General features: G+C 42.6%; 1 protein-coding gene across 1 annotated transcript in view; it reads right to left on the bottom strand.

The window, feature by feature from the left end:
* Positions 1-376: 376 nt before the first annotated feature.
* The window catches only part of pigl (phosphatidylinositol glycan anchor biosynthesis class L), an 83,744-nt gene continuing 59,528 nt past the window's right edge, over positions 377-24,592 (bottom strand). Inside the window, exons 3-7 of the mRNA XM_002938921.5 lie at positions 19,196-19,286; positions 13,299-13,366; positions 7,041-7,072; positions 3,756-3,889; positions 377-996 (exon numbers count right to left, since the gene is read on the bottom strand). Coding sequence (XP_002938967.1) covers positions 859-996; positions 3,756-3,889; positions 7,041-7,072; positions 13,299-13,366; positions 19,196-19,286 — 463 coding nt within the window. The 3' untranslated portion in view covers positions 377-858. The remainder of the gene's footprint in view (positions 997-3,755; positions 3,890-7,040; positions 7,073-13,298; positions 13,367-19,195; positions 19,287-24,592) is intronic.

The following is a 24,592-nucleotide window of genomic DNA, read 5'->3' on the forward strand; positions in this document are numbered from 1 at the left end:
TCCTCCTAAAATGTGCGCAAACTTGGTCATCAATTACAAGAAACGTTTGACCTCTGTGCTTGCAAACAAGGGTTTTTCCACTAAGTATTAAGTCTTTTTTTGTTAGAGGGTTCAAAAACTTATTTCACTCAATGAAATGCAAATCAGTTGCTATCTTTTATTTAAAGTTATTTTTTCGATTTTCCTTTTGATGTGCTATCTGCCACTGTTAAAATAAACCTACCATTGAAATGATACTGTTCTGAGACTTTTCATTTCTTTGTCATTGGACAAACTTACAAAATCAGTGAGGGGTCAAATAATTATTTCCTCCACTGTACCATATCCAAAAAGCTATCCATATTATACATTATGGATATTATACAATATCCATATATACATTTAAAAAAGATAGATTTAATGAAACGTATAAATCCCGGACTATCTGGTGACCAAAAAATAATAACATGTAAATGGAAAGTTATTCTTTGCTACATCAGGAGACTTTGCCACTATTGGAATTTGATACAATGAGAGAAACAGGGCCTCAGTCCATTTCCGACACACTGCAAGCATCAGTTTATGTGACAGTAATGACCCAGTAGTAACCCAGTTCATGTGATGGTAATCCCTATGTGGGCAGCCAGCCTTACCTGGGCAATAAAACCACTTACTTAATGAATGTGCTACACAGGCCTGGCTGTGTCTCCACTGAAGGAATAAATGAAAAAGATTTCTTTTTTCCACTGAAAGAATGTCAGATTTTCACAATTTATGAGGTGCTGGTGTGGTATTTGGGTTGCTTCGGCTGAAATGAATGATGAAAGTCTGTTGGGAACCCCAAACTCCAGGGAAGCCCCCCCTCCCAATATGGTGCTGTCATCTGCTTTTCTCTTTGGTGTCTGGTTCATTTGCACATAACAGGAATCGCAATGAGTTGATAACCATGTAACGAGAGAAGAGCAGGTAAAGATGGCGGAACCAGAGGAGTTGGCTTTGGTGACAAGTCATGGCCTCCTGTGGGAAAATCACACACAAATGAGCAATGTTTACTGCAGGTATTGTCAACATGAGATAAACTGAAGGTTCAGCCATAATACTGATATGGGTAAAGATGCAATAAAACTTATTTTAATTCGATTTTATCAAGTGACACATCTACAGTATCAGTTAATGGGATCCTAGGGAAGGATAATGCCTTTGCACACATATACAGTATGTGTATAGCAGGGATCCCCAACAGAGGCACATTAGCTATGTGCTTGGAGGAAAGCTGTTTCTGTACTTCCAAAACTTGCCTTTATGACAGATATTTAAAAACGGGCACCTACTTTGAGGCCACTGGGAGCACCAACAAATGGGGTGGTGAGCAACATGTAGCTCAAGAACTATTGGTTGGGAATCACTGCTGTATAGGGTCTCGCTGAGCCATCACTATGTATATTGTATGGTTTAGGGATTGTGTATCTGCTAACTCCCCGTAAGGGTCATTCACAAAGTGCAGGGCAAAGTGCATAATATGGACAAAACCAACATGTGTCCTGTATTCTTCTGAATTACAGCAGGTCTCCATTAGTCCTGCATGTGCCCCCTGAATACAGTCCATAGATTTTGCAGCATTGAATTAATGAGGATTGGGGGAGGCACAAAGCCCCCTCCTCTAACTTGTATGTCATACATTAGAGAAAGTTAAAGAGGCTACAACGGAGCTCCTCCCTCCTAGCCCCCCAACCACATCATCGCCAGGGTCGGACCAGGCTGGCGGGACACCAGGAAAAAACTAGGTGGGCCCCACCAACTCAGGCCTGCTCCCCACCTGAAACCCTGAGCATTCCCCTTGAGCCACCCTGATCACAGCTGCAAGGGAGAATACAAGGTATATGTGGCAGGGGGGTTGTGGCGTCGGGTGGACCTCACTACTGGGACATGTGGCTCCTGGGGGGGGGGAAGGTGGCCCTTGAGGTAGCCGCCCTGCTGGCACCCAGACTCCCTGGTCCGATGCTGGGCATCACTCAGCCCCTTCTCCATGCAGGCCGGTGGAACAGGACAAGTAGGCATAGCAGGCAGAACTAGCCAATGAGATTCCTGATTGATTCAGAAAAAGGCTAGTGGCTAATTAATATCATTCACTTTTCTCTGCTCTGGGTACATTCATAAAAGTTGTAGTTCAACTGCAGCCTAGACCACTAGTTGGTTGGGGGGCAAATAGCAAAAGGTATACTTTTGTAACCATAAACAGAAGGTCAATGCTCTACCATCTGCCACATGTAGAATAAGGTGGCTTTCTGGTCACTGTTTGACTAGTGTGGTGAAAGGTAGTAGTGATTGTTTCTGCTTGCCCTGAGGGAGCAGAATCTTTCGAACTACAAGCCCCCACCAAAAATGTCCAAATGGAGCCCTTTCCCTTAAAGGGGTGAAATAATAAAAAGAAAATGAATCAGTTAAATGTGTGTTAATTATCATGCTTTTGTTAATAATGTATCAAAAATCAGCTCTACTCCAGCCAAGACCCCAGTTGCCAAAATGTAAACCCCTCCCCCCCACAAAAAAATTTGTATGAGCTGGCAGAAGGGGGAGAAATAGGTCAGCGCTGAATAATAGGTGATAATCATTAATCATTGTGATATTCTTATTACCCATCACAGTAATATAAAAATATAAACCTAGGTAATTAGGGCTGTGTATGGCCCAGCTATTCCCAAGGTGCTGCACCATAGGGCAGGCTGATAGGCCAACCTGGTACCTGGCTTTAGGGTTTCTATTATTAACCCTGTGACTTTTCATGCAGTTCTCTATGGAACCTTTTCACAAAAGCAGTGAATTCCAAATGAACTGAAAGCAGTGATTTTAGAAATACAAATATTAAATCATAGAATCCACTAGGGTGAGCCAGATGCACCATAATCTGCTCTCATAGGATCATGCAGGACAGGCTGCACTATCACACTCAGCCTGGCAGTGCTAGGAACACAGTTTCCCAGTACATATAGTTTGGTTTCCGTAAAAAGGAGTGACGTACCCCCTGTCGTACAATATAAGGATATTGCAAGTCACAGACAAGCTCCATGGTTATATAAAGGCATAAAGCTGCAGTTTGGGTGCTTTTGTACAGGTAGTGCTTTTGTACAGGAAGTGGACCCTCTGTGTGACTACTGGTATCCTTATAAAGTAAAGCTTTCATTTTTTCTATTTATGTGTTTATATATAGAAAATAATTATCTGTGGCCAGCACACCCTTCAATGTTTCATCAAAAAATGTTTTATTGTAGATATATTGTTAAAACCAACGTTATATATATATATATATTTTTTATTTTTTTTTTTATGGCCTGCGTCATGTCCCCATCTGTAATCTATCATGTCACTTTTGTAAAACCAATAAACATAAACAAAATATATATTCTCAAAGCATTGTCCAACCATGCCCACCCATTTGTGGGTCCCATCTAAATATGTTTGGCACAATCACTGTGTGCTCCAGAGAGCTGGATCAGATATTCTCAGTTCCCACGGGCAGCCACTGCCCTGGCATTCTCGGAGGCTAATAGCACACATGGAACGTTCTCCATCAGTTGCCTGAACCCTGCTGAGATGCCTCCTGACCTCAGCCCAAATGTATGTTTCAGGGTCAAAATCCAAATGTTATTGCTGCTGACATGCCATAATGAGTCGATAGTGTGCCATGGGCCTACGGTTGGGGTCTGCTGCTGCTCAACAACTTCATGAACTTTATCATCTATGGTTCATCAACAGCTGCAAGGCTCTAGATCCTTTACCTTGGCCTGTTGGTACTGCTTCTCCGGCAGCACGTAGAGGACATCCCGTGGGCACAGCCAGCTAAGTGGCAGGTCTAGGACAGACAGGTACTTTCTGAAAAGATTCACCGACTCCAGCAGCAGAACAGAGCACCCTAGTATGGAGAGACATGGGGTGTTAGCCAGGGCACAAACACAGCATATCCCTGCTATCTCACACTAAGTGCTACCATCAAATGCCCTTGACGGTACAAATATTATTTCAAAGCCCCCACAGCTCCAAGGCTACCAAAAAGTATTTTAGTTACATTAACGAACACATGGCTTTCTAATGAGACTGATAAAAACTCTTTTTTGTATAGTCAGAACCTTTATAAGTAAGTGCTCCCTTTTCCCCAAACTGGCTGATGTGGATACCCCTGGAACAGTACAAGGATAGCAGCTATGTGATATTTATCTAATACACAACAAGCTAATGGGAGCCAACAGAACATTGGACCAACAAGGGACTGGGCCTGACTTGAAGCCAAAAAAGTCTATTAAATGGAATATCATTTTCTAGTGATCAAAAATAGGTGATGATGGATATCAATGAAGAACCAGGAAAGTGTTCAGTTCTATTGCTTTGTCCGAATTCAAATATACAGTGGGAGAAGCCTTTATGTGCCTGATAAGCACAGGGCATCATCTGGGAAACGTGTCCTAGTGGCCCTACTCTGGTGGTGTAAGCCATATTGTTCATGGAGTCTTCATCAAACACGCTATGCAACACTCCCCACTTATTTATATAATTACCAATATGTAGGAAAGGTTTCTCTTGGCATTGCCTGTGCCTCCCATGCCCCAGGGTGAGAGCCTGGCGCAACCATTGAGCATGTTCCTCACTTTTTTATTCTGAACTTTGCTATTAATGGTTCCTCTCTGAAGATAAATATAACTTTCTGTAACTGGAGCTGAAGTGTTTACTCGTTTGGGACAAAAGAAGGAAACATTGTCTATATGCCATATGTCTAAGGATATTTCTTGAGATTACTTAACCCCCGCCCCCCTAATTCACATTTCCGAGCTTGGCACAGTCACCCAGCTTGTTTTTCCCTGAATTCTAAACATCTCTAATTGCGCTTAATATAGATCTTTTCTCGTCTGGGTATTTTTAACCTCCTATTCATTTAGATTTTGGAGTATTTACTGGTTTTGGGACAAAAGACAGGAACACTTCAGACTAAACAAGATATTCACTAAGTGCTAAACAAGAGAGGCATCTCTTTTTTGGGATGAGCTTTTGTGTCTTGAGTGGTAATTTACAAAGGCCCAGAATTCAAGGGACAGAGAACCGTGGGGTACAAAAAGTACAACATCGCACCCCTCCCCTTAATCCTCATTCACTATGCACTTTTGACCGGGGCCGTGCTGTATTCAACATCGAACACCAGATTAAAAATAGGATACGAGATGCAGCACACAGGGCCTCCATGCCTCCTCAGCCCACCCCTCAGGAATACAGCTTTGCTGAGTGCTGCCATCCAGTGGCATAAGTAGAGTCTTGCAGGCCTGGGTAGAAGCAACACTATATTTATGGGGTTTTTCTGCTGCATTGGTGCTTCAATATGAAGGGCAGGGTGCAAACATGCAAAAAACAATGTTTTGTACTTTATACCTTGCCCTGCACTGTGTTAATGACCCCTTGGGTCTCTGCAAACTGCTGCACTATTGTAAATACAGTATAACATGGCTGTAGTATTGCAGTATCAGTCCTTATTCTTATGAAATCAATGATTAAACACAGTAAATTGAATACAATTAAATTGTATTTGACTCTGCTTGGCCAGGTGATCCCCCCAGTGCCTAAAATTGGAAGGTGGAGCCGCAGGCACCTTGGGAGAAATCTGTCCGGCAGTGTTTTTTTTGTTATTTGCCTTGTTAATAAGTAGCAGGAATCTGGCGCTGTGTATACCACAAGGAACATGTGTTTGTGTACAGCCCAGTGACGTCGGAGACACAAATGCAAGGAGAAGAGGCAGGAGAAGTGGTGGCTGCCTAGAAATGTCCAACAGATGGAGCCGCAGCCAAGCTAAACATCTCCCTGCGCCAAAAACCTGCACGGATGATGAGACTGCGGGATGTTTTGTCAGCTGCAACTGCTCGCTTTGTTTTTCCGCCCACAAAGTCACAATTATTTCCACATTGCTCTTACACAAAGACATGCATTTTGGGGCTCTTTGCAGCATACATTTTCCTAAGGGTATGTTCTACTATTCTGATGAATTAATTAGTCACATACTGACCATCGTAGCCATTTGGCTGCACTTGGTAATTGTGAATCGGCAGCCTATCGCCCTGTGTATGGGGCACTTAGATGGGCCTGTCTGATCGATATCTGGATGAAAACAAGCCAAATGTCAATCAGGTACGTTTTACAAATCCTGTCATTGGCTTGTTGATGTGGTCCTTGTCCCGATGGCCAGCATCCTGTCAATGTGATCCGATCATTTGGCTTGAGGCCAGAACAATGGGATCAATCTGATATTGCACAAGGTGGGCATATAAGCATGTATGGCCAGCTTTATAGTGCTTTTCAGTGCAGCTAATGTAGCCAGTGTGTCCGGCCAATGGCTCTCTGTACTTAAGGCCAGCCTGATCCTAAAGTATCTGGCCATTGTGTTCCTCTATTTTGCTGAAAGTTGGCACTTGGGTCAGTGGATGCCTCGTAGAGCAAACTAGTGTATTTAGAAAAGTCCAACCATGGGACATAAATGAATTGCTTAGGCTTTAGCCATGGATTACTGCTAAGTGTTTTTATTGGAGTATTTTATATTAAGTAGCGGCAGCACTAACGTTGCACCCACCAGAACACTGTTAGTATGGGATGGGGCCTCTGCTGGCACCTCCATATAAAAATAAAGTATCAGTTCACAGCACGGGGCCCCCCAGGCACATGACTAATCTGCTTACCCCTAGTTCTGGCCCTGCCACAGATTGAAAGGAAACCAGGAAAGTCTGTCTTTATAACTCTTGGGATTCATTTCCCTCACGTGCTCATTTAACCCCCCCCCCCCCCTTGCCTTGTCCCTTGTGAAGTGATGGATTCTGAAGTCATTCTGCTTCTCCAGGGAATTTGCCCACCACCCACTAGGGGAAAGCAGTGGGACTTAAAATCCAAACAGTTCACTCCATATCTTCACCAAGTAGAAGATGATGGAGACGTTGAATGATTCTGTGAGTCTAAGGGGGATTGGACACCACATAAAATACTCAATTTAAAGTGAAATCTATTGGTATTAGTAAAAACCAACAGGAAAACTGTACCTTCAGGTAACTTCTGTGCACAATGTAGGGACCTGCAAAGAAAAATAGGGTCAAATATTAGTTTAGAGTGAAAGTCCACACACAACTGTCTTCTATGTTTGTATCGGTTATTGGTTGTTTCTTGTATGTAATCTGTATATTTACTGTATACACCCCCCTCCCATAAACAGTCCATCAAGTGGCACTCCAGGCAACTGAGCTGAGTGGCCGCCAATGGCACGTGTGTAGGTGTTTCTGACACTGCAATGTGCTCTATGGTTTGGCTCATAGTTGCAAAACCACTACACTTATTTGTAAAGATCCCCATAAAATGTATTGACTAGAGTGAGGCAGAATAGGGTCAAATGATAATGAAATGAAGACCAACTGCAAAGATGCACAGACCACATAAAAGAGAATACATATTTTTGGCAGATTCCCTTTATGCAGGTATGGGATCCCTTATCCGGAAACCCATTATCCAGAAATCTCCGAATTTCCTGGAAACTTCACTTTAATCAAATAATTCAGAACAGCCCTATTGGGTTTATTTAATGGTTAAATGATTCCCTTTTCTCTGTAATAATAAAACAGTACCTGTACTTGATCCCAACTAAGATATAATTACCCCTTATTGGGGCAGAACAGCCCTATTGGGTTTATTTAATGGTTAAATGATTCCCTTTTCTCTGTAATAATAAAACAGTACCTGTACTTGATCCCAACTAAGATATAATTACCCCTTATTGGGGCAGAACAGCCCTATTGGGTTTATTTAATGGTTAAATGATTCCCTTTTCTCTGTAATAATAAAACAGTACCTGTACTTGATCCCAACTAAGATATAATGACCCCTTATTGGATGCAAAACAATCCTTTTGGGTTTAATTAAGGTTTTATTGATTTTTTAGTAGACTTAAGGTATGGAGATCCAAATTACAGAAACACCCCTTATCCGGAATACCCTTTGTCCTGAGCATTCTGGATAACAGGTCCTATATCTGTATAAGGATGGAAGAAGTGGGTCATGAATTAAAAGCGCTGTTGTCTATTTAAGATTGATGGGAACAAGTTAGGACTTCAAAAGATGTAGATAAAAACATGGAAATTCTACTGTGTGAAATGCATACATACTTGCATATAACTATCTTAAAGGAACAGTAGCACCAAAAATGAAAATGATTGAGTTGGAGTGGAAGACAATGCTTTTCTATATTGTACATGTAAAAGTGTTTTCCCTAGTTTTTATTGCAAAGCGTATCGATGAGAACATTTTTTCACCATGCACCGATTCGCAGCAAAAATCCACATTCTACCATAGGCAAATTATGTTACGAAACTGCCACAAAAATTAGTTGCAACAAAAATTCACTAAGTTAGTAAAAAGTCACAGTCACATCAAATAAGTTATGGTCGTGTAAAAAGAACCTCAGTTGTGTAAAAAAAAGTCTTGGCAGAATCTAAAAAGTTGTGGTAGCGGCAAAAAATGCCGTAGCCGTGTTCCACAAACAGATTCGCTCATCACTGCCAATGAGACTGTGTGCGCCTGTGTCTGCTGGCTAAATCATTCATATTCAGGAACTATCCCCAAAAGCCTCCCTACAAATGCTACAGGTATTTATACATAAAAACCATGCTTCATAGATATTGAGCTAAACTGTGAAACAACTGAACATGAGCAGGGAGACAGAGTTATGCACCTTAGAGCTTAAACGATAATTAAACATTAAAAAAAAGAGTGTAACATTGCTCAGGGTGCTTTTTGAAGCACTTTTGCAATTTACATTCATTATTTATTTTGTAACAACACCACCACCGAGTCAGTTCCTGTAACTGTAAAGGCAAGGAGATATACCGTTAGAAGCAAATCAGAGAAGTTTTCTGATCACAAGAAATCAGAAGCCTCAAATGCCTTTTCCCATTTCCTTGTTGAGCAGGGTAACATCAGAATACTTCCATGTTTTCCTTCTAAAGTCTTATCTCTTTGACTGTACAGTTACATGAACTGACCAGCAGATGGCGCTATTGTTACAAAATGAATTATATTGGCAGTTAATACTGTGCTGCTGCACTCTGCAATGGGAGAATCTAATACACTTGAGAATCTGTTCTGAATGAAATGCAAGCACTTAGGCATGCCAGGGGTTGGCAAAGTGCCGCCAGGTTTAGACTGGGGCTAGCCAATTACCTTGAACTAGCCCCTCCTCCATATAAACATGTGATGTGAAGGATGCTGCCCAGGGCAGGGTCATTGCTCTCAGGGACAGCTGCTATGTGATACTCACACCAAGACACAAGCCCAAGTGTGCACGAGTTCTGCATGCTTGGTGAGCAGGTACCTGGTCCAACCCTGTGTGCCTCCAACATGGGAGGCTATGCATTCTGGGAGTGCAAAGTGTGGAGCCTATGAGCACTACATTTACATTCCATGGGGGCAAAATTCAAAAAACATCGCACCATGCCGCTTCTTAATAAATGAACCCAAACATGTGCAATCATTGTAGTGTATTTTCATGTATTACTGATCCTATAATTTTATACATACAAAGTTCCCAAAGTTGTATCCTGACTTTATGCTGTCTTTTTGATTTCTGTGTTTGTTATTTTGTACTGGCAAATAAGCCTTTTGTCTATTACATTCACTTACTTCTCCTTGAAGCCAAAAGCCAATGTAGACAGTGTTTTAGATTTGGCAAGGCCAACTAAACATTGATAGAAAACACCCTCTTCAGTTTGGGACTTGATCCCAGTGGAAGAAAGGTTCACCATTTCACAATCTCTGCACTAGTTAAAGGTTTCCTGGTCAGGGCTAACAAAATCAACAATAATTATCAGGTTGAAGTCCATGGTTGGTTGTTTGCCTAGTTGGTCTAAAGGCCAACACCAACAATATTGTCTGCTCCCCTCCCTTCCTATTTGTCACAGTGCTATGGGAAGCAAGTGAACATGAACAGAGGGTAGAATGTTTTGAAATCATCAAACTAAGGATTAGGCAGATTTGACGCCATGCGGTAAAATGTTGGAGGAAAGTTTGGCTTGAAGATATATAATTTCTAAAGACTGCACAAAAAATCAGTTGTCAACAAACATTGTGGTTTTTGAGGCATGGCCTTCCCTCGTTTAGCACCACAGGAAAAATAATGACTCCGAAGAATAATGTTATGAGTCTCTAACTGAAGTTTTCTTGGGTCTATGGCACACAGATGGGTAACACAGTCAATGAAACCCATTTACTATCCTTGAGATGAATGGGACTCCCCTGCAATTACTTAGTGGCATCCACCTTGTGTCTTGTAGCCCTAGCCAAGTATGACCTTCATCAGTTATTCCCCAAAAAAGACTGTATATCCCGGAATACCTCCAAAATCCAAATGCTGTTTTGTTCTTGGATACCCTCAGTCCAGCTTTACCAACAGACAATCAAAGCCAAAATCCCACTACAAATTAGTACTAAGTATTGCCACAGACCCATAACGAAAACCTACCAATAACTCTGTGACAATAGCACACCTCCAGGAGTCCCAGAGACAAGGATTCCTTGGTGTAACTGAGGTCCACAAGCATTATCCTGACAAATCTGAACCAATCTGCCTGAAAGGATGGTGTTTCGTTGTTTTTGTTTTCTCTTTTAGTCTGCCATTTAAGAGACTTTATGGGACCTTTTCCCTAAGATACCCCGGGGTATAAGCCTAGAACAAGACTCATTGAAGTCAGCTGTGGTATCTGAGGATACAACTTCACCAACATTTGAGTAGGAGAAGAACAGAACAAAAGGCTATAAACTCAGGCACATGTATCTGTTAAGAACAAAATAATAATGAGTCAAGGGATATAGATGCTCATTGAAAGCCTGGTATCTGAGGCCACAGAAAGCAGCTGCCACTGTATCTGTGATACTCAGTTGGCCTCTTACATAATCATTTCTATGGTAACGGGTAGCACTGAACTTACCAATGTGGGCGAGTACCAAGCTGCAAACATTTCATACCCACGTTGAAAGCAAAGTAGAACGGCACTAAAGCAAAACGAGCAGGCTCCCAAGTAATTGACTTCAAGGCCATTACCTGATATGTAGCTGTAACTGATTGCATCCCACAGTACCCAAGTACAAGAACATTATAAGTTTGATTTCCAAAATAAGCCTTTTCATGGAAAGTAAAAGCAAATAAATATCTGTTCTTTTCATATACAGGATCAGCAGGTAGATGCACTTGGTTCAATCAGTGTTTCTCTACCTCAAAATCTGAAGCTCTTTTCAAGTTTGGTGAGCCAAGTAGAGACCAAGTGTCTCATATTTCACAACAGCTTTTGCTGTTTCTACGTAGAATCTATCAAAAGTGACAAAATATTAGAGATAAAGCAGATCAAGTGAGAGAGACTAACAGACTGCTAATTGGATGGCATGGTGGTCATTCTCTTCTCCTTCCATACCTCCTCTTTGAGTTCGGTTTGAGATGATGCTATGTAAAAGTATGAAGGCTCATAGTGGAGATGATCCAGACTATAATAATGGTGTAGAAACTACTTTTTTAATCACAGTAATTTACCAGAAGCACAACTAAATGATAAACTAATGCCTCTCTGCATAATTATGTCCTGGCTCCAAGGTACCAAATGTTACATATTCAAGTAGTTAAGTTGGGATTGAAAAAAGACCAAAATCCTTCAAGTTTAAGTTTATTAAGTTCAACCCCTCCATCCGAACCTCTGTGCACAACTGTGGCCCAACCAATCTATCTATACGCTTGCATATATAAACTGAAAATACCTTATGATTAGTGTTGTGTGACACACATGCAGGGAAACAGAATAAATAGATAACTTTCCCCAATTTATCTTTATGTAATCTATAGGGTAAGGGTTGGTTGGCCTGTGTTTTTGCTGTGCTTCCCAAAGGAGAGCCATCCTGTAGGAGCTTGTTACTGTTATACAGCATTCTGCTAAACCTAAGTTTAAAAGATAAATATTGCCTCATGCAATATCGATTCAGTTATCAACCTTTATCAATCTGTGTGGCATCACTTCATGCTAGCCCCTAACTTGTACAAGCGTTAGCTCATTAAATCAAACAGCAACAAATGCCTACAGCCAGGGGGGCCCTCAACCCTGTTGGAAGATCAAACTTGCTTTCTTTAGATATTGCTCAAGCTCTGTGACATTACTTTTAGGTCATAGTAAATTTCAGTCACAGAGACTTTTTCAACCCAGCCAAGCCTTCTCAGAGGTTGATGGTATCTGAGATGGTTGGGCTGGGTTGTTCTAGATCAGGACTGGCAATCTGGCAAATGCCAGAGGGGCTGCTGTAAGATGCCATAGACACTCACTATTTATTGGGCTGATGAGGGCTGTTTGGGTCTCTGTGTACTTGAAATGCCAATTTTAAATTCCAGTCCAGGTCTTATAGGATCAACTTGTAGACCTTTGGTCTATTAACCTGGCTACAGCTGGAATATATCCCAACTTCAGGTCAGGGAAATCATCTGAGCTTTTGTCTGACATCCTGGGTACTGACTAAACCATGTGAGACAGAGGGACCACCTTAGCACTAGTTCAGGGATTCATTCAGCAGTTATGTACAGTTTCATATCCTTTACGCACTGCATTATTTAAAACAACTTATTTGTTGCCGATGCAAACATTTAATCCTTGGAAGAGTGGGTTCTCTTGGTGAAAGTTCAGTTTTGCTTTCCGGCTTTCCCTTTCTAGTAGAAAATAGAAAACCTTAAGGAACACTGGGTGCTGTGTCACCCATAGCCACAGAATGAAAGCACTGCAATAGACACATATGAAGCCAGAAGAGAACTGATTTGCCTAGCTAGTCTGCCTATTAGATTTCCATGCCCAGATGCACAGGGAAGTGGCTCCAATATTTTGATGCCAGGTTGCCTTTAAAGATGGGGGTCTGTGACAGCACATGGCTAAGCCTTGTGTTACACAATGATCTATTGCTTCTGACTGCTGCCTGCCCTGACCTTTTCTGGTCTTCAGATTCTGGTGCTTGTAACCTGGCCTAGACCTGGCCTCCCCTCTGCCTCCCATATTGGGGCCCGGGGCCCCAAACATGCAAAAACACAGGGTTCTCCAGCTTCACAGTAGGAACAGCAAACTGGTGGTTCTTCCTTTGGGTTTAAAATCAACTGCATCTGCCAAAAGACTATTCCATGGTTCAAATAGCAGCAACCATATTACCAAAGAATGCGGATAGTGTTCTATTTAATTCATATAATGCCAACATATTCCTCTCTGTTGTTTGCTTTTGTGGCTCAGAACACACAGTACCTTATTGCTTTGTATAAAGAGACATGGTTGGCATGGCCGCTCACTCCACCCTCATCAAATGTGATCACCTGTCAAGGAAAAAAAACAAAAGTCAACAAGAATGACAAGGAACAGACAATGAGCCATATCACGCTGAGGTTATCCCGGGTAATCTTCACAAATACAACTTGTAAATGTGTCGGCGTTATTTACAGAGCAAAGCAACGAAGCAGAGAGGCAAGTCTGTTTGTGTCACGCACAAAGCTCTCTATTGTTCCTTTAAGATCTTTAATAAGAAGCTGAATTTTATGTAGGCAAGGAGCGATAATAGCAATCCATTTTGCAACTGCCCTACAATATTTTTAATTACTATTATCATTTTTTGTGGGTATTAAACTAGTTCTAACAAACAGAGCAGTCACCATTCTTTATTTAATATTATTTAAAGGGGTTGTTCACCTTTGAGTTAACGTTTAGTATGATGTAGAGAGTAATATATCCGCAAAAAGTGGGTAGACGTCCTGCCGTAGCTTCCAGTGTATTGTGTAGGTACTCATCCACAGGTAGCAGCCCCCGTGCTGGCTGTATATTTTACAATTATAATTACAAGAACCCGGAGAGTACGCTTATTTGCAGTGAAACAGTGTAGATTTATTGAGACATCTTTTTTAGCACTACATGTTTCGGCTAAACAGCCTTCCTCAGGTGCATACAAAAGTGAACATAGCAAAGGAAATAAATACCCTACACCCACCAACAGGTGCAACTTGTTGGTGGGTGTAGGGTATTTATTTACTTTGCTATGTTCACTTTTGTATGCACCTGAGGAAGGCTGTTTAGCCGAAACATGTAGTGCTAAAAAAGATGTCTCAATAAATCTACACTGTTTCACTGCAAATAAGCGTACTCTCTGGGTTCTTGTAATTATAATAGAGAGTAATATACTAAGACAATCTGCAATTGGTCTTCATTTTCATTATTTATGGTTTTTAATTATTTAACTTTTTGTTCAGCAGCTCTCCAGTTTTAAATTTCAGTAGTTATCTGGTTGCTAAAGTTTAAATTACCTTAGCAACCAGAAAGTGGTTTGAATGAGAGACTGGTGTGTGAATAGGAGAAGGCCTGGATAGGAAAATAAATTATAAAAGGTAACAATAACAATAAAATTGTAGCCTCACAGAGTAATAGTTTTTGGTCGCCCCTATTTGGAAGTTGGCAGTCAGAAGAAGGCAAATGATTAAAAAACCATAAGAAATAAAAAATGACCAGTTGGAAAGCTGCTAAGAATTTGCCATTCTATAACATACTAAAAGTTAACTTAAAGGTGAACCGCCCCTTCAGTGGAAATTACTGTACAGAATAACCGCAATTATAGTTACTGTATATATCTGGTGTTATCAATACATCTAGGGGCCCATTCATTAAAGCCCGATGACCACAATTAGAAAAAATTAGTATTTTTTCTATAGTTTAGAATTTTTCATACTGATAATATTGTTAAAAAAAAAATTTTTTCACAATACAATTTTTTCACAATACGTTTGTTATTTAAGGAAAAAATTGTACTTTTCATATTTTGTGCAACGACAACAAAAATTTCAGAATTTATTCAAGCTTAGTTATCGTGACTATCTTTTCGCCAGGTTGGAGCTGCAGAGTGCCATTGAGTCCTATGGGAGGCTTTCCTTGGGCCGGGTTGGAGCTGCAGAGTGCCATTGAGCCCTATGGGAGGCTTTCCTTGGGCCAGTTGGAGCTGCACAGTGCCATTGACTCCTATGGGAGGCTTTCCTTGAGCCGGGTTGGAGCTGCAGAGTGCCATTGAGTCCTATGGGAGACTTTCCTTGGGCCGGGTTGGAGCTGCAGAGTGCCATTGAGCCCTATGGGAGGCTTTCCTTGGGCCAGGTTGGAGCTGCAGAGTGCCATTGAGTCCTATGGGAGACTTTCCTTGGGCCAGGTTGGAGCTGCAGAGTGCCATTGAGTCCTATGGGAGACTTTCCTTGGGCCAGGTTGGAGCTGCAGAGTGCCATTGAGTCCTATGGGAGACTTTCCTTGGGCCGGGTTAGAGCTGCAGAGTGCCATTGAGTCCTATGGGAGACTTTCCTTGGGCCGGGTTGGAACTGCAGAGTGCCATTGAGCCCTATGGGAGGCTTTCCTTGGGCCAGGTTGGAGCTGCAGAGTGCCATTGAGCCCTATGGGAGACTTTCCTTGGGCCGGGTTGGAGCTGCAGAGTGCCATTGAGCCCTATGGGAGACTTTCCTTGGGCCGGGTTGGAGCTGCAGAGTGCCATTGAGCCTATGGGAGACTTTCCTTGGGCCAGGTTGGAGCTGCAGAGTGCCATTGAGCCCTATGGGAGACTTTCCTTGGGCCAGGTTGGAGCTGCAGAGTGCCATTGAGCCCTATGGGAGGCTTTCCTGGGCCAGGTTGGAGCTGCAGAGTGCCATTGGCCCTATGGGAGACTTTCCTTGGGCCAGGTTGGAGCTGCAGAGTGCCATTGGGCCCTATGGGAGACTTTCCTTGGGCCAGGTTGGAGCTGCAGAGTGCCATTGGGCCCTATGGGAGACTTTCCTTGGGCCAGGTTGGAGCTGCAGAGTGCCATTGGGCCCTATGGGAGACTTTCCTTGGGCCAGGTTGGAGCTGCAGAGTGCCATTGGGCCCTATGGGAGACTTTCCTTGGGGCCAGGTTGGAGCTGCAGAGTGCCATTGGGCCCTATGGGAGACTTTCCTTGGGCCAGGTTGGAGCTGCAGAGTGCCATTGAGCCCTATGGGAGACTTTCCTTGGGCCAGGTTGGAGCTGCAGAGTGCCATTGAGCCCTATGGGAGACTTTCCTTGGGCCGGGTTGGAGCTGCAGAGTGCCATTGAGCCCTATGGGAGACTTTCCTTGGGCCGGGTTGGAGCTGCAGAGTGCCATTGAGCCCTATGGGACTTCCTTGGGCCGGGTTGGAGCTACAGAGTGCCATTGAGCCCTATGGGAGACTTTCCTTGGGCCGGGTTGGAGCTGCAGAGTGCCATTGAGCCCTATGGGAGACTTTCCTTGGGCCAGGTTGGAGCTGCAGAGTGCCATTGAGCCCTATGGGAGACTTTCCTTGGGCCAGGTTGGAGCTGCAGAGTGCCATTGAGCCCTATGGGAGACTTTCCTTGGGCCAGGTTGGAGCTGCAGAGTGCCATTGAGTACTATGGGAGGCTTCCAAAATCATGCACAGAAGGATCAAAGTCAGAAAGGTTTTCACGCTGTTTATGATCATACAGATACGAAAATTTTGTAACTTTTGGATCATACCACGATATTTTCATACAACCACGACACCATTTTTTTGCGCAATTTACACACATCAGAAATTATCGTGGTTACTACGAAATTGTTCCAATCGTACTTTTAATAATCCAAAATTCGTGCTTTAATAAATGTGCCCCCTAATGTATGCCAGGGGTGCAAGTACTAAATTAGTAAAGGGTAAAAAATTGCATTTATTGGGGCCCATGCACATAAAACCTGCACCCATGTCAATGCTCAGTACAGAATACACTCTTGCAATGAATGTGTTAGCTCTGTCATGTACAATGGAAGCTGGTAGGCACGGCTGAATTTGTGGGGACCCCTGATATTATTGGTTGGGTTGCGTGCCAGGTGGAAAGGGGTTGCTAAGCGCAATAAAATATGTGTGGGTGTTGGTATGAGAGCAGGGGAGCAGGTGTGAGCTGTGGGCAGGGTGGCTGGTACAAGAGGGGTCTTGCAGCATGTTGCACCCCCAGCTCTCCTGAGCTTGCATGTGGTTTTCAAGACTGAGGCACTTTGGCTTTTACACCTTAAGGTGCAAGGAGAAAAATAATAATTCACGGGTAGCTTTTGTAACGTAAAAATGTGGTGAGAAACAATTCTCTCCTTTCTATCTGTATTTGCATATTGATTGAATTTGCCCACCGGATATTAAGTATACAATGCCGTGGAATATGCTCGCACTTTATTAATGTGTTAATAATAACAGAGGTGGGTGGAAACCGGCACTCACGTCTACAACAAAAATAAATCTGCCTTGGTGCAGTCTTAAAACATAGTATAGTCTTGAATGAAGGTACCGCACTCACCGGACTTAAATCAAACAGAGAATTTATTCTACAAAAGTGCAACTAACGTTTCAGCTGCCGAAACGTTAGTTGCGCATTTTGAATAAATTCTCTGTTTGATTTAAGTCCCGTGAGTGTGGTACCTTCATTCAAGATTGTTAATAATAATATATAACTATAGTGCTTTATAAAGACTCGGTAGGGATAACCCTAATGATTTTAAAGCCAATGATTTTGTGACTGTCCAGTAGAGGGCACACTAATGTCTGACAAGGTTGCCTTCTATTCCCTCAGAAGTCAGAACTGAGAGCCCAAGGAATTCTGAGAGACAAAGGTGGGGCCATGTTTATCCAGACTGAGAAGGAGCATGTTAAGGGCAAAGTCATTACTATATATTTGCCAGCATAGAATGTTACATGTATTTATTAAACAGGGACATTCCCAGGCTCTATGTATGCACTAATTTATGATGTTTTGTTAAACGAATTCCATGCATACTGATGTTTATAGTCAAACTTCTTTCCCTGCCTCCTTTTGAAAAACTTTCCCTTCTAAAATGTAAATTTATATGCTCAGTTCACTTTAAGGCACAAGAATATACAGTATTTTGCATAAAAAGCTTTATTTCTCTACATCCTTTTAGTGTTGGAGTCCTAGGTTCAATTCCGGCCATCTGCAAGAAGTCTGTATGTTTTCCCTGAGTCTGTGGGGGATTTTTCTCCCACACTTCAACAACATACAGGCAGGTTAACTGGCTTCTGACTACAATGACAATAGTGTGTGTGACTGTGACCTTCGATTGCAAGCTCCTCTGGGGCAGGGGCTGATGTGAGTGATGTATAATCTCTGTAAGTGCTGCAGAATATGTTGGCGCTATATAAATAATAACATTTGTATTTGTTAAGGCATATAGGACCTGCCTTGTTGCTTCCTCTTCTAAAGTAAACTAAAACACAATTTACAGACCCTAGCGAGTGTCCTGCGTAACCAAATACATCCGGTAATGGTAGGACACATTCTTGGCTTTATAGGCAGCACCTTCTGTATGGAGCACAGACATAGAACTGCCATTCTTGTAATCAATGTGAAAAGCCAAAAAAAAAAAAAAAATGAATTGGCCTTGCACTCCCTCATGGTCCCTGTGTTCATCTTGGGACAATCTATTGACCCCCCCCCCATGCCTCTGAAAGACTCTACCTTGCATCAGAAAACTCCCACATTGGGCTGATCCAGATGAAGTCAAATAGAGGTGTTCCTCACCCCAACTCGGATTTTTAATGCTGCCAAATCAATATCTGCCGATTTTCCAAAATCCTAATTTAAATATGCCCGTTTAAAACCACCTTAAATCTATTCTCAAAAGCCTTCTTAAAGGGGTTGTACAGCATAATATTCTGAGACAATTTGCAGTTGGTCTTCATTCTTTATTATTTTTAGTTTTTTTAATTATTTCAGTTTTTTGTTAGGCAGCTCTCCAGTTTGGAGTTTCAGCATCTATTTGGTTGCTAGGATCCAAATTGACCAAAGTCAGTGACCATCATTTAAAAGCTGAAGTGTTAGAAGAAGGCTGCAAATAATTTAAAAATGATAAATGTGTTAATAATAACAGAGGTGGGTGGAAACCGGCACTCATGTCTACAACAAAAATAAATCATAAAAAACTAATTGAAAAGCTGCTAAGAATTGGTCTTTCCCCAATATACTAAAAGTTAACTTAGATGTGAACCACCTCTATAAGGATTTAAGAATGACTTCCCCTCCCTATCTCTGCCTCCTCTTCCTATTAGATTGTAAGCTCTTCAGGGCAGGAACCTCATTCCAACTGTGTACTGATGCTCCTAGCCACGGAACTTACCAGATCAACTTTCTTTTCATGTATATGCCGCAGAATTAGAGAGGAAAGCAGATGGGGGTCCCACTGAACCTTGGGATCGTCTGGGAGGTCCCTACAAGCAAAGAGAAATATTATTGAGGAGACAATGCAGTCGTCACACAAAGGAACAACTTATTGTTCATCTAAAGGCTGTCTGGGTACACGGAAATATTGCATTAGCCCCAGGATATTTAGCCCTGGCTCATATAATGTTAGGCTGGGGCTGTAAGGATAATCACTGGGTGTAACAAACATAGGAACAAGTAGGAACTGCACAAAAACTAGAGATGCACCAAATCCACTATTTTAGGATCCAGCCAAACCCCTAGTCCTTTGTGAAAGATCTGGGTGAATTCCGAACTGAATCCAAATCCTAATCTGCAGATGCAAATAAGGACAAGGAAGGATTAAAGTAAAGAAAAAATTTCAAACACCCTAATATGGCAAAAATCCCATTGTTTTAAGGATTTGGATTGGGTTTGGCTGGAAGCATGGATTTGGCCAATTCCTAAACCGAATCCATGATTTGGTGCATCCCTAACAAAAATTAAGTAAGTGGGCCCATTGCTGCAGCTGAGCAAGCACCGTGCACCTCCTTACAGTTATTATTGATACTTTAGATAACAAAGGGGTTAAGACATTGATTATTCCCTGGGTGTCCTACTGCTGCCTGCTGCAAGAGGGTCACAGGACCAGAATGGATCATTAATTTCTGGAGGACAAGTATGAGCTTCTCTGAATCACTGTGCTGGTATCTGTCACCCAGTCTGACCAGTATGGAGGAATTGGAGACATGCAGCTCATTGGTCCTCAAGAGCTCCTAAACGATTTCATTCCATGAATTATATTATATTATAATGACATCTGATAACACCCTGGAGCAGCCAGGAGGGCTATACAATGTGAAATAATAAACAGGAATTACCCCTTTGCAAAACAATGAAAAGCAGTGAAATCCAGAATTTCAGTTCACCCAGCAGAAGGTCCTGCTATGCTGTAACTGCACCAATTGTGCCGGAGCTTGGTAACTGGGCACATGCTTGGGGTGCCTGTATGGTAAATATGCCCAGCCTGTAAGTACAGTATAGTTGGTTCTTGGAAATCATTTTGTGTTTACAGACACTTGACTAACTAAAGATGGCCATACGCGGGCAGAATTGGCCCCCTCAGAGTCAGCAGTTTATCTGCCCATCAGTGGTGTAACTATAGAGGAAAGCAGACCATGTGGTCGTTGGGGGACAGGGGGGCCTGGACCACAAGTCTGCTTCCTCTATAGCAGCTGTAGACCCCAAAAATGTGGGCACTTGCTACAAAGTAGCAGGAAGGGAGAGGGCAGTGGGTGCCGGGCCCCTACAAAGATTTTTTTGCAGAGGGGCCCAGCCCTATGTCCTTACACCGCTGCCTCCCCAATAAATATCTGGTCAAAAATTAGTCCTCATCTGATAGCCCACATTGGCCTCTCTTATAATCGGATTGTTTGCCTTAGGGGGAAATGATCTGATCAACCACCTTAATAGGAGTGCTCCTATATTGCCTGCTTGCTCTATATATCGATTTTACCTCTCCTGATTTTACGTTTTCCCTCATTTTAACCTGTTTTTTGTCAATACATAAATTATAACTGATTTTACATTTTCCCAGATTTAAAAACAATTTTTCTGGTTTCCTAAAGAAAGTAAAATGGGTGTTCTACTGTATTTTTAGTGCAACTCCACCAATTACATTTTCCCAGATATGACATCGCTTTTTCCCAGTCCGGCGCAGGTAAGTGGGGCACTATTTCCTTTACATATTTTTTGAGGTCCCCAGGAAAACGTAAAAGCGGGTTTCAACGGTATTTTTGTATATAAATATATATATATATCTGCTGTATTTTTACCCCAAGACAAAGGGATAATGTCATGGGAAAACATGTTTTTTTCAAAACACATCAGTTAATAGAGCTTCTCCAGCAGAATCCTGCATTGAAATCAATCAAAAAAAAACACAAACAGATTTTTGTTATATTTAATTTTGAAATTTCACATGGGGCTAGTCATATTCTTCATTTCCCAGGGTGCCACAGCCATGTGACTTGTGCTCTGAAAAACTTCAGTCACACTTTACTGCTGCAAGTGATATCCAATCAATAGTAAGAAATCAAAGTCTGGCTTGGGACTCCTCCAGTTACATGGGAGTAGGAGAAACAATAGGTTAGCTGAAAGCAGTTCTAATGTGTAGCGCTGGCTCCTTCTGAAAGCTCAGACTCAGGCACAATGCACTGATATGGCGCCTACACACCAATATTACAGCTGGTTTAAGAAAAGAATATTAAATGGTAGGGTGAATTATTTGCTATGTAAACAGTATAATTTAGAAATAAAAAGTACCCCATAAAAATCACAACGGTATCCTTTTAATTGTGTTCCAATGAAAGTCCTACTGAACACAACAGTCTGGATGGGGGATTGTTTAGAGGACAGACATAAGATGGATGACGTTTCCCTTGCAGATAGCAAACACACTGCAATGCACCCAACTGCCTCTTTATAAAGCAAATATAATTCTGTGTACAAAATAAAAATAATTGATAAGCCAGTTTTATGTTTTGTAGTTACTGGTCCTTTAAAGCCTTAATACACACTAAAGGAGCCTGACTTCTACACAACAATCACAGAATAGTAAATAACATTCATAATAACATTAATAACTTTATACATATAATTATTCTTTCACTTTATATCTGGTAATTGCCAGAAAATATTTGGGAAATACTATGATGAAAGGGAAAATGTAGCCGGACTATTAGCTAGCTGAGTGGCTATTGTCTCTTTTGCCACAAGCCGACTGGCTGAGTTGAATTAAATGATGTTTTACAAAGGAGTCAAATGTGACCCTGGGGTGAATGGGGACTATAGAATCCCTCGCAGGGACCCCTAGATTCCTCGGTTGGGCAGCTCAGGTCTGGGCTAATAACGGTTTAGTCACATGGAAATGTTCTCCCTAAGAAGATTTATTTTGGGAAATGTACCGAATGGAACCATTAAGGCCCGGGGCAATGAAACAGGGTCAGATACATTAATATTGGGGGTGAAAGACAGAAAGAAAAAAAAAAAAAACTACCCAGGGGTCCCAGCCACATTACTGACTTGGAAGGACCTTTTCATTGGCCCCAATGAGGGCAGAGACAGAGAAAGGTCATTTCAGTTCACTGCAGACCTACAGCTGGGAGCCTACACTGATGGGAATGGGGGGGGGGGCAGTTAACTATCTCTAGCTGTTCCGCAGCAGCAGTCTCCCAGTCACATCCTGAGAGCAGGGGTTAACTTCATTAGAGCCATGTTAAATGCAAATTGCTTTGGTAGAAGGTGTTGTTTTCACAGAGCCCCAGCTTCCTATACATTGGCTGTTATACCGGATACACGGAACTAGTACCCAGTTCTGGATGGAACGTGAATGGCCTTGTTTGCAAAGACACTAAAGGAAAAACATGACAAGGCCACAGGCTGATTGCTCAGCAGTTTGTCCAGCTAAAGATTGGGGCCTTATTTACACAAGTGCCTTAGCTGGTCTGATTCGCCGGATGATGCATTCAGATGGATGGTGGCTCAGTCATTGCATACACCAACCTACTACCGCCACGTCTCTACTCATCCCCATTCAGACCTATGGGCTATGGCACATGTGAAGGTCCATTTACGACAGCCCTGTGCAAAGTGCAGTCTGGGACACGAACTGCCATGCTTTTACCTAAAATGAAACATTTTATTATTCCAGCACAATCCTGTACCACCACATTCAAGTTGACAGCAGCTCCAGATTACCCCCAGCCTCAACAGATGCACTTGCACTGCTTATGGTTAAACTCAGCCCAACTGCCTGACCACATCAGAGCATGTATGGCCAGAATATGTGCAAAGACACAGTTAGAATGTTGTGCAACAAAACAAAGGAGGTTGATACATAAGCAGTGAGACTTTTCCCAGTCAATGCCGGAGACACCCAACAGCATCTGAGCTGATCTGTAATCTCAATGTCAGGAGTGGGAGATAAAGGCAGTTAATGGAGTGCAGCTGAGCACTTTTGTCTGTGTCAGTGGGTCCCTGCCTTCCCACCCTGCCCCCAGCCCCTTTGTCCCCAATCTCTTGGTGTTCTTGCTGCCAAGTTCCATGATGGATCAAGGGATAAATCACGTGCTGTATAGGGGGAAAGTCACCAGCTCAGCCAACCTTCAACATGGAAGGAGGCAAAAGACCATTGTCCAATACTATCTCCACCAACGCCTATAGAGCCAATAAAGAATCAGTGACAGTAAAGGACACCAATCAATAATTAGCCTGTCAGTGTCCACAGTTGGGGAGGGGGATATAGACAGCACACCATTTGAAGGACCTGCAAAACTTTCCATATCTTGAGTAGTTTAGATTTATAAATGTTTACATGGGCTGCCTGGGGGGCATCAATTCCTGCTGTAAATTGTGATAGTGGATTACAGACTCGGGGGTCTATCAGCACCTGATTGAAAGGCAGCTGTACTATCTAGGGTCCATCATAGAGGCCAACTTAACAGATATGGTGTGTTGGCATTAGATTGGTGGGCCACCATTTACGCACCAGAAATTGCTATTGGTGCATGTACAGCCAGCTTTATTTACTGTTGCTCCTGTGCTGGAGAGGTTCTAGTTGCCTGTACAGTGTCAGACTGGAGTGTTTGAGGCCCACCGGGGCTGTCACCTAAAGGCCACACCATCAGCCATGGAGGCCCCCCACACCAGTCAAGAAGTTCTCGCCCCCGCCCACCACCCCACTGCAGTTGCCGCAAACCATTCCCCCTCACCCCAGTCAAGCAGCGGATCTAGGTTTTCTCATTGTGCCCACTGCCCAGTCCCACCCTCACCCTATGCCTGCGCCTGTTTTAGACCACAAGTGATAAGCATCTGGCTTCCACCCCTACATTGTTGATCTACTACTACTACTCCCTGCAGCTTTCTCTCTCTTGAAAGAAAAAAAAAATCTCTTGAGCCCAAATTGTAACAGCTGCCAGGTATAGGCAGAATATGTGTTGCTAAGCAGTCAGGAAGTAAATGTTGATTTAAAGGCTGGGGTAGAGCAGTGACTGAGCAGCCATTGTATCTCCCTATATTATACATATGCATAAGGGCAGCGAGGTCTCAATGTCATCACACTTCCTCCCTCTCTTATTGATACACACAGCCAAGTCCTGTAACACGTACACTGACCACAGGGATGTGGGGTGGCACATTGCCCGGCCAATCGCCACCTTCTTCCTGGCAGAATTAGATTCACAGCTGCTGCCATGTAGAATGAGCTGTTTAACCCCAACTGCACTGAATGTATACCTTTCCAAGTAGCCCTAATACTGAATTCTCCATATAAGTC

Source organism: Xenopus tropicalis, chromosome 2 (genome assembly GCF_000004195.4).
Source record: "Xenopus tropicalis strain Nigerian chromosome 2, UCB_Xtro_10.0, whole genome shotgun sequence".
NCBI classification, from domain to species: domain Eukaryota; kingdom Metazoa; phylum Chordata; class Amphibia; order Anura; family Pipidae; genus Xenopus; species Xenopus tropicalis.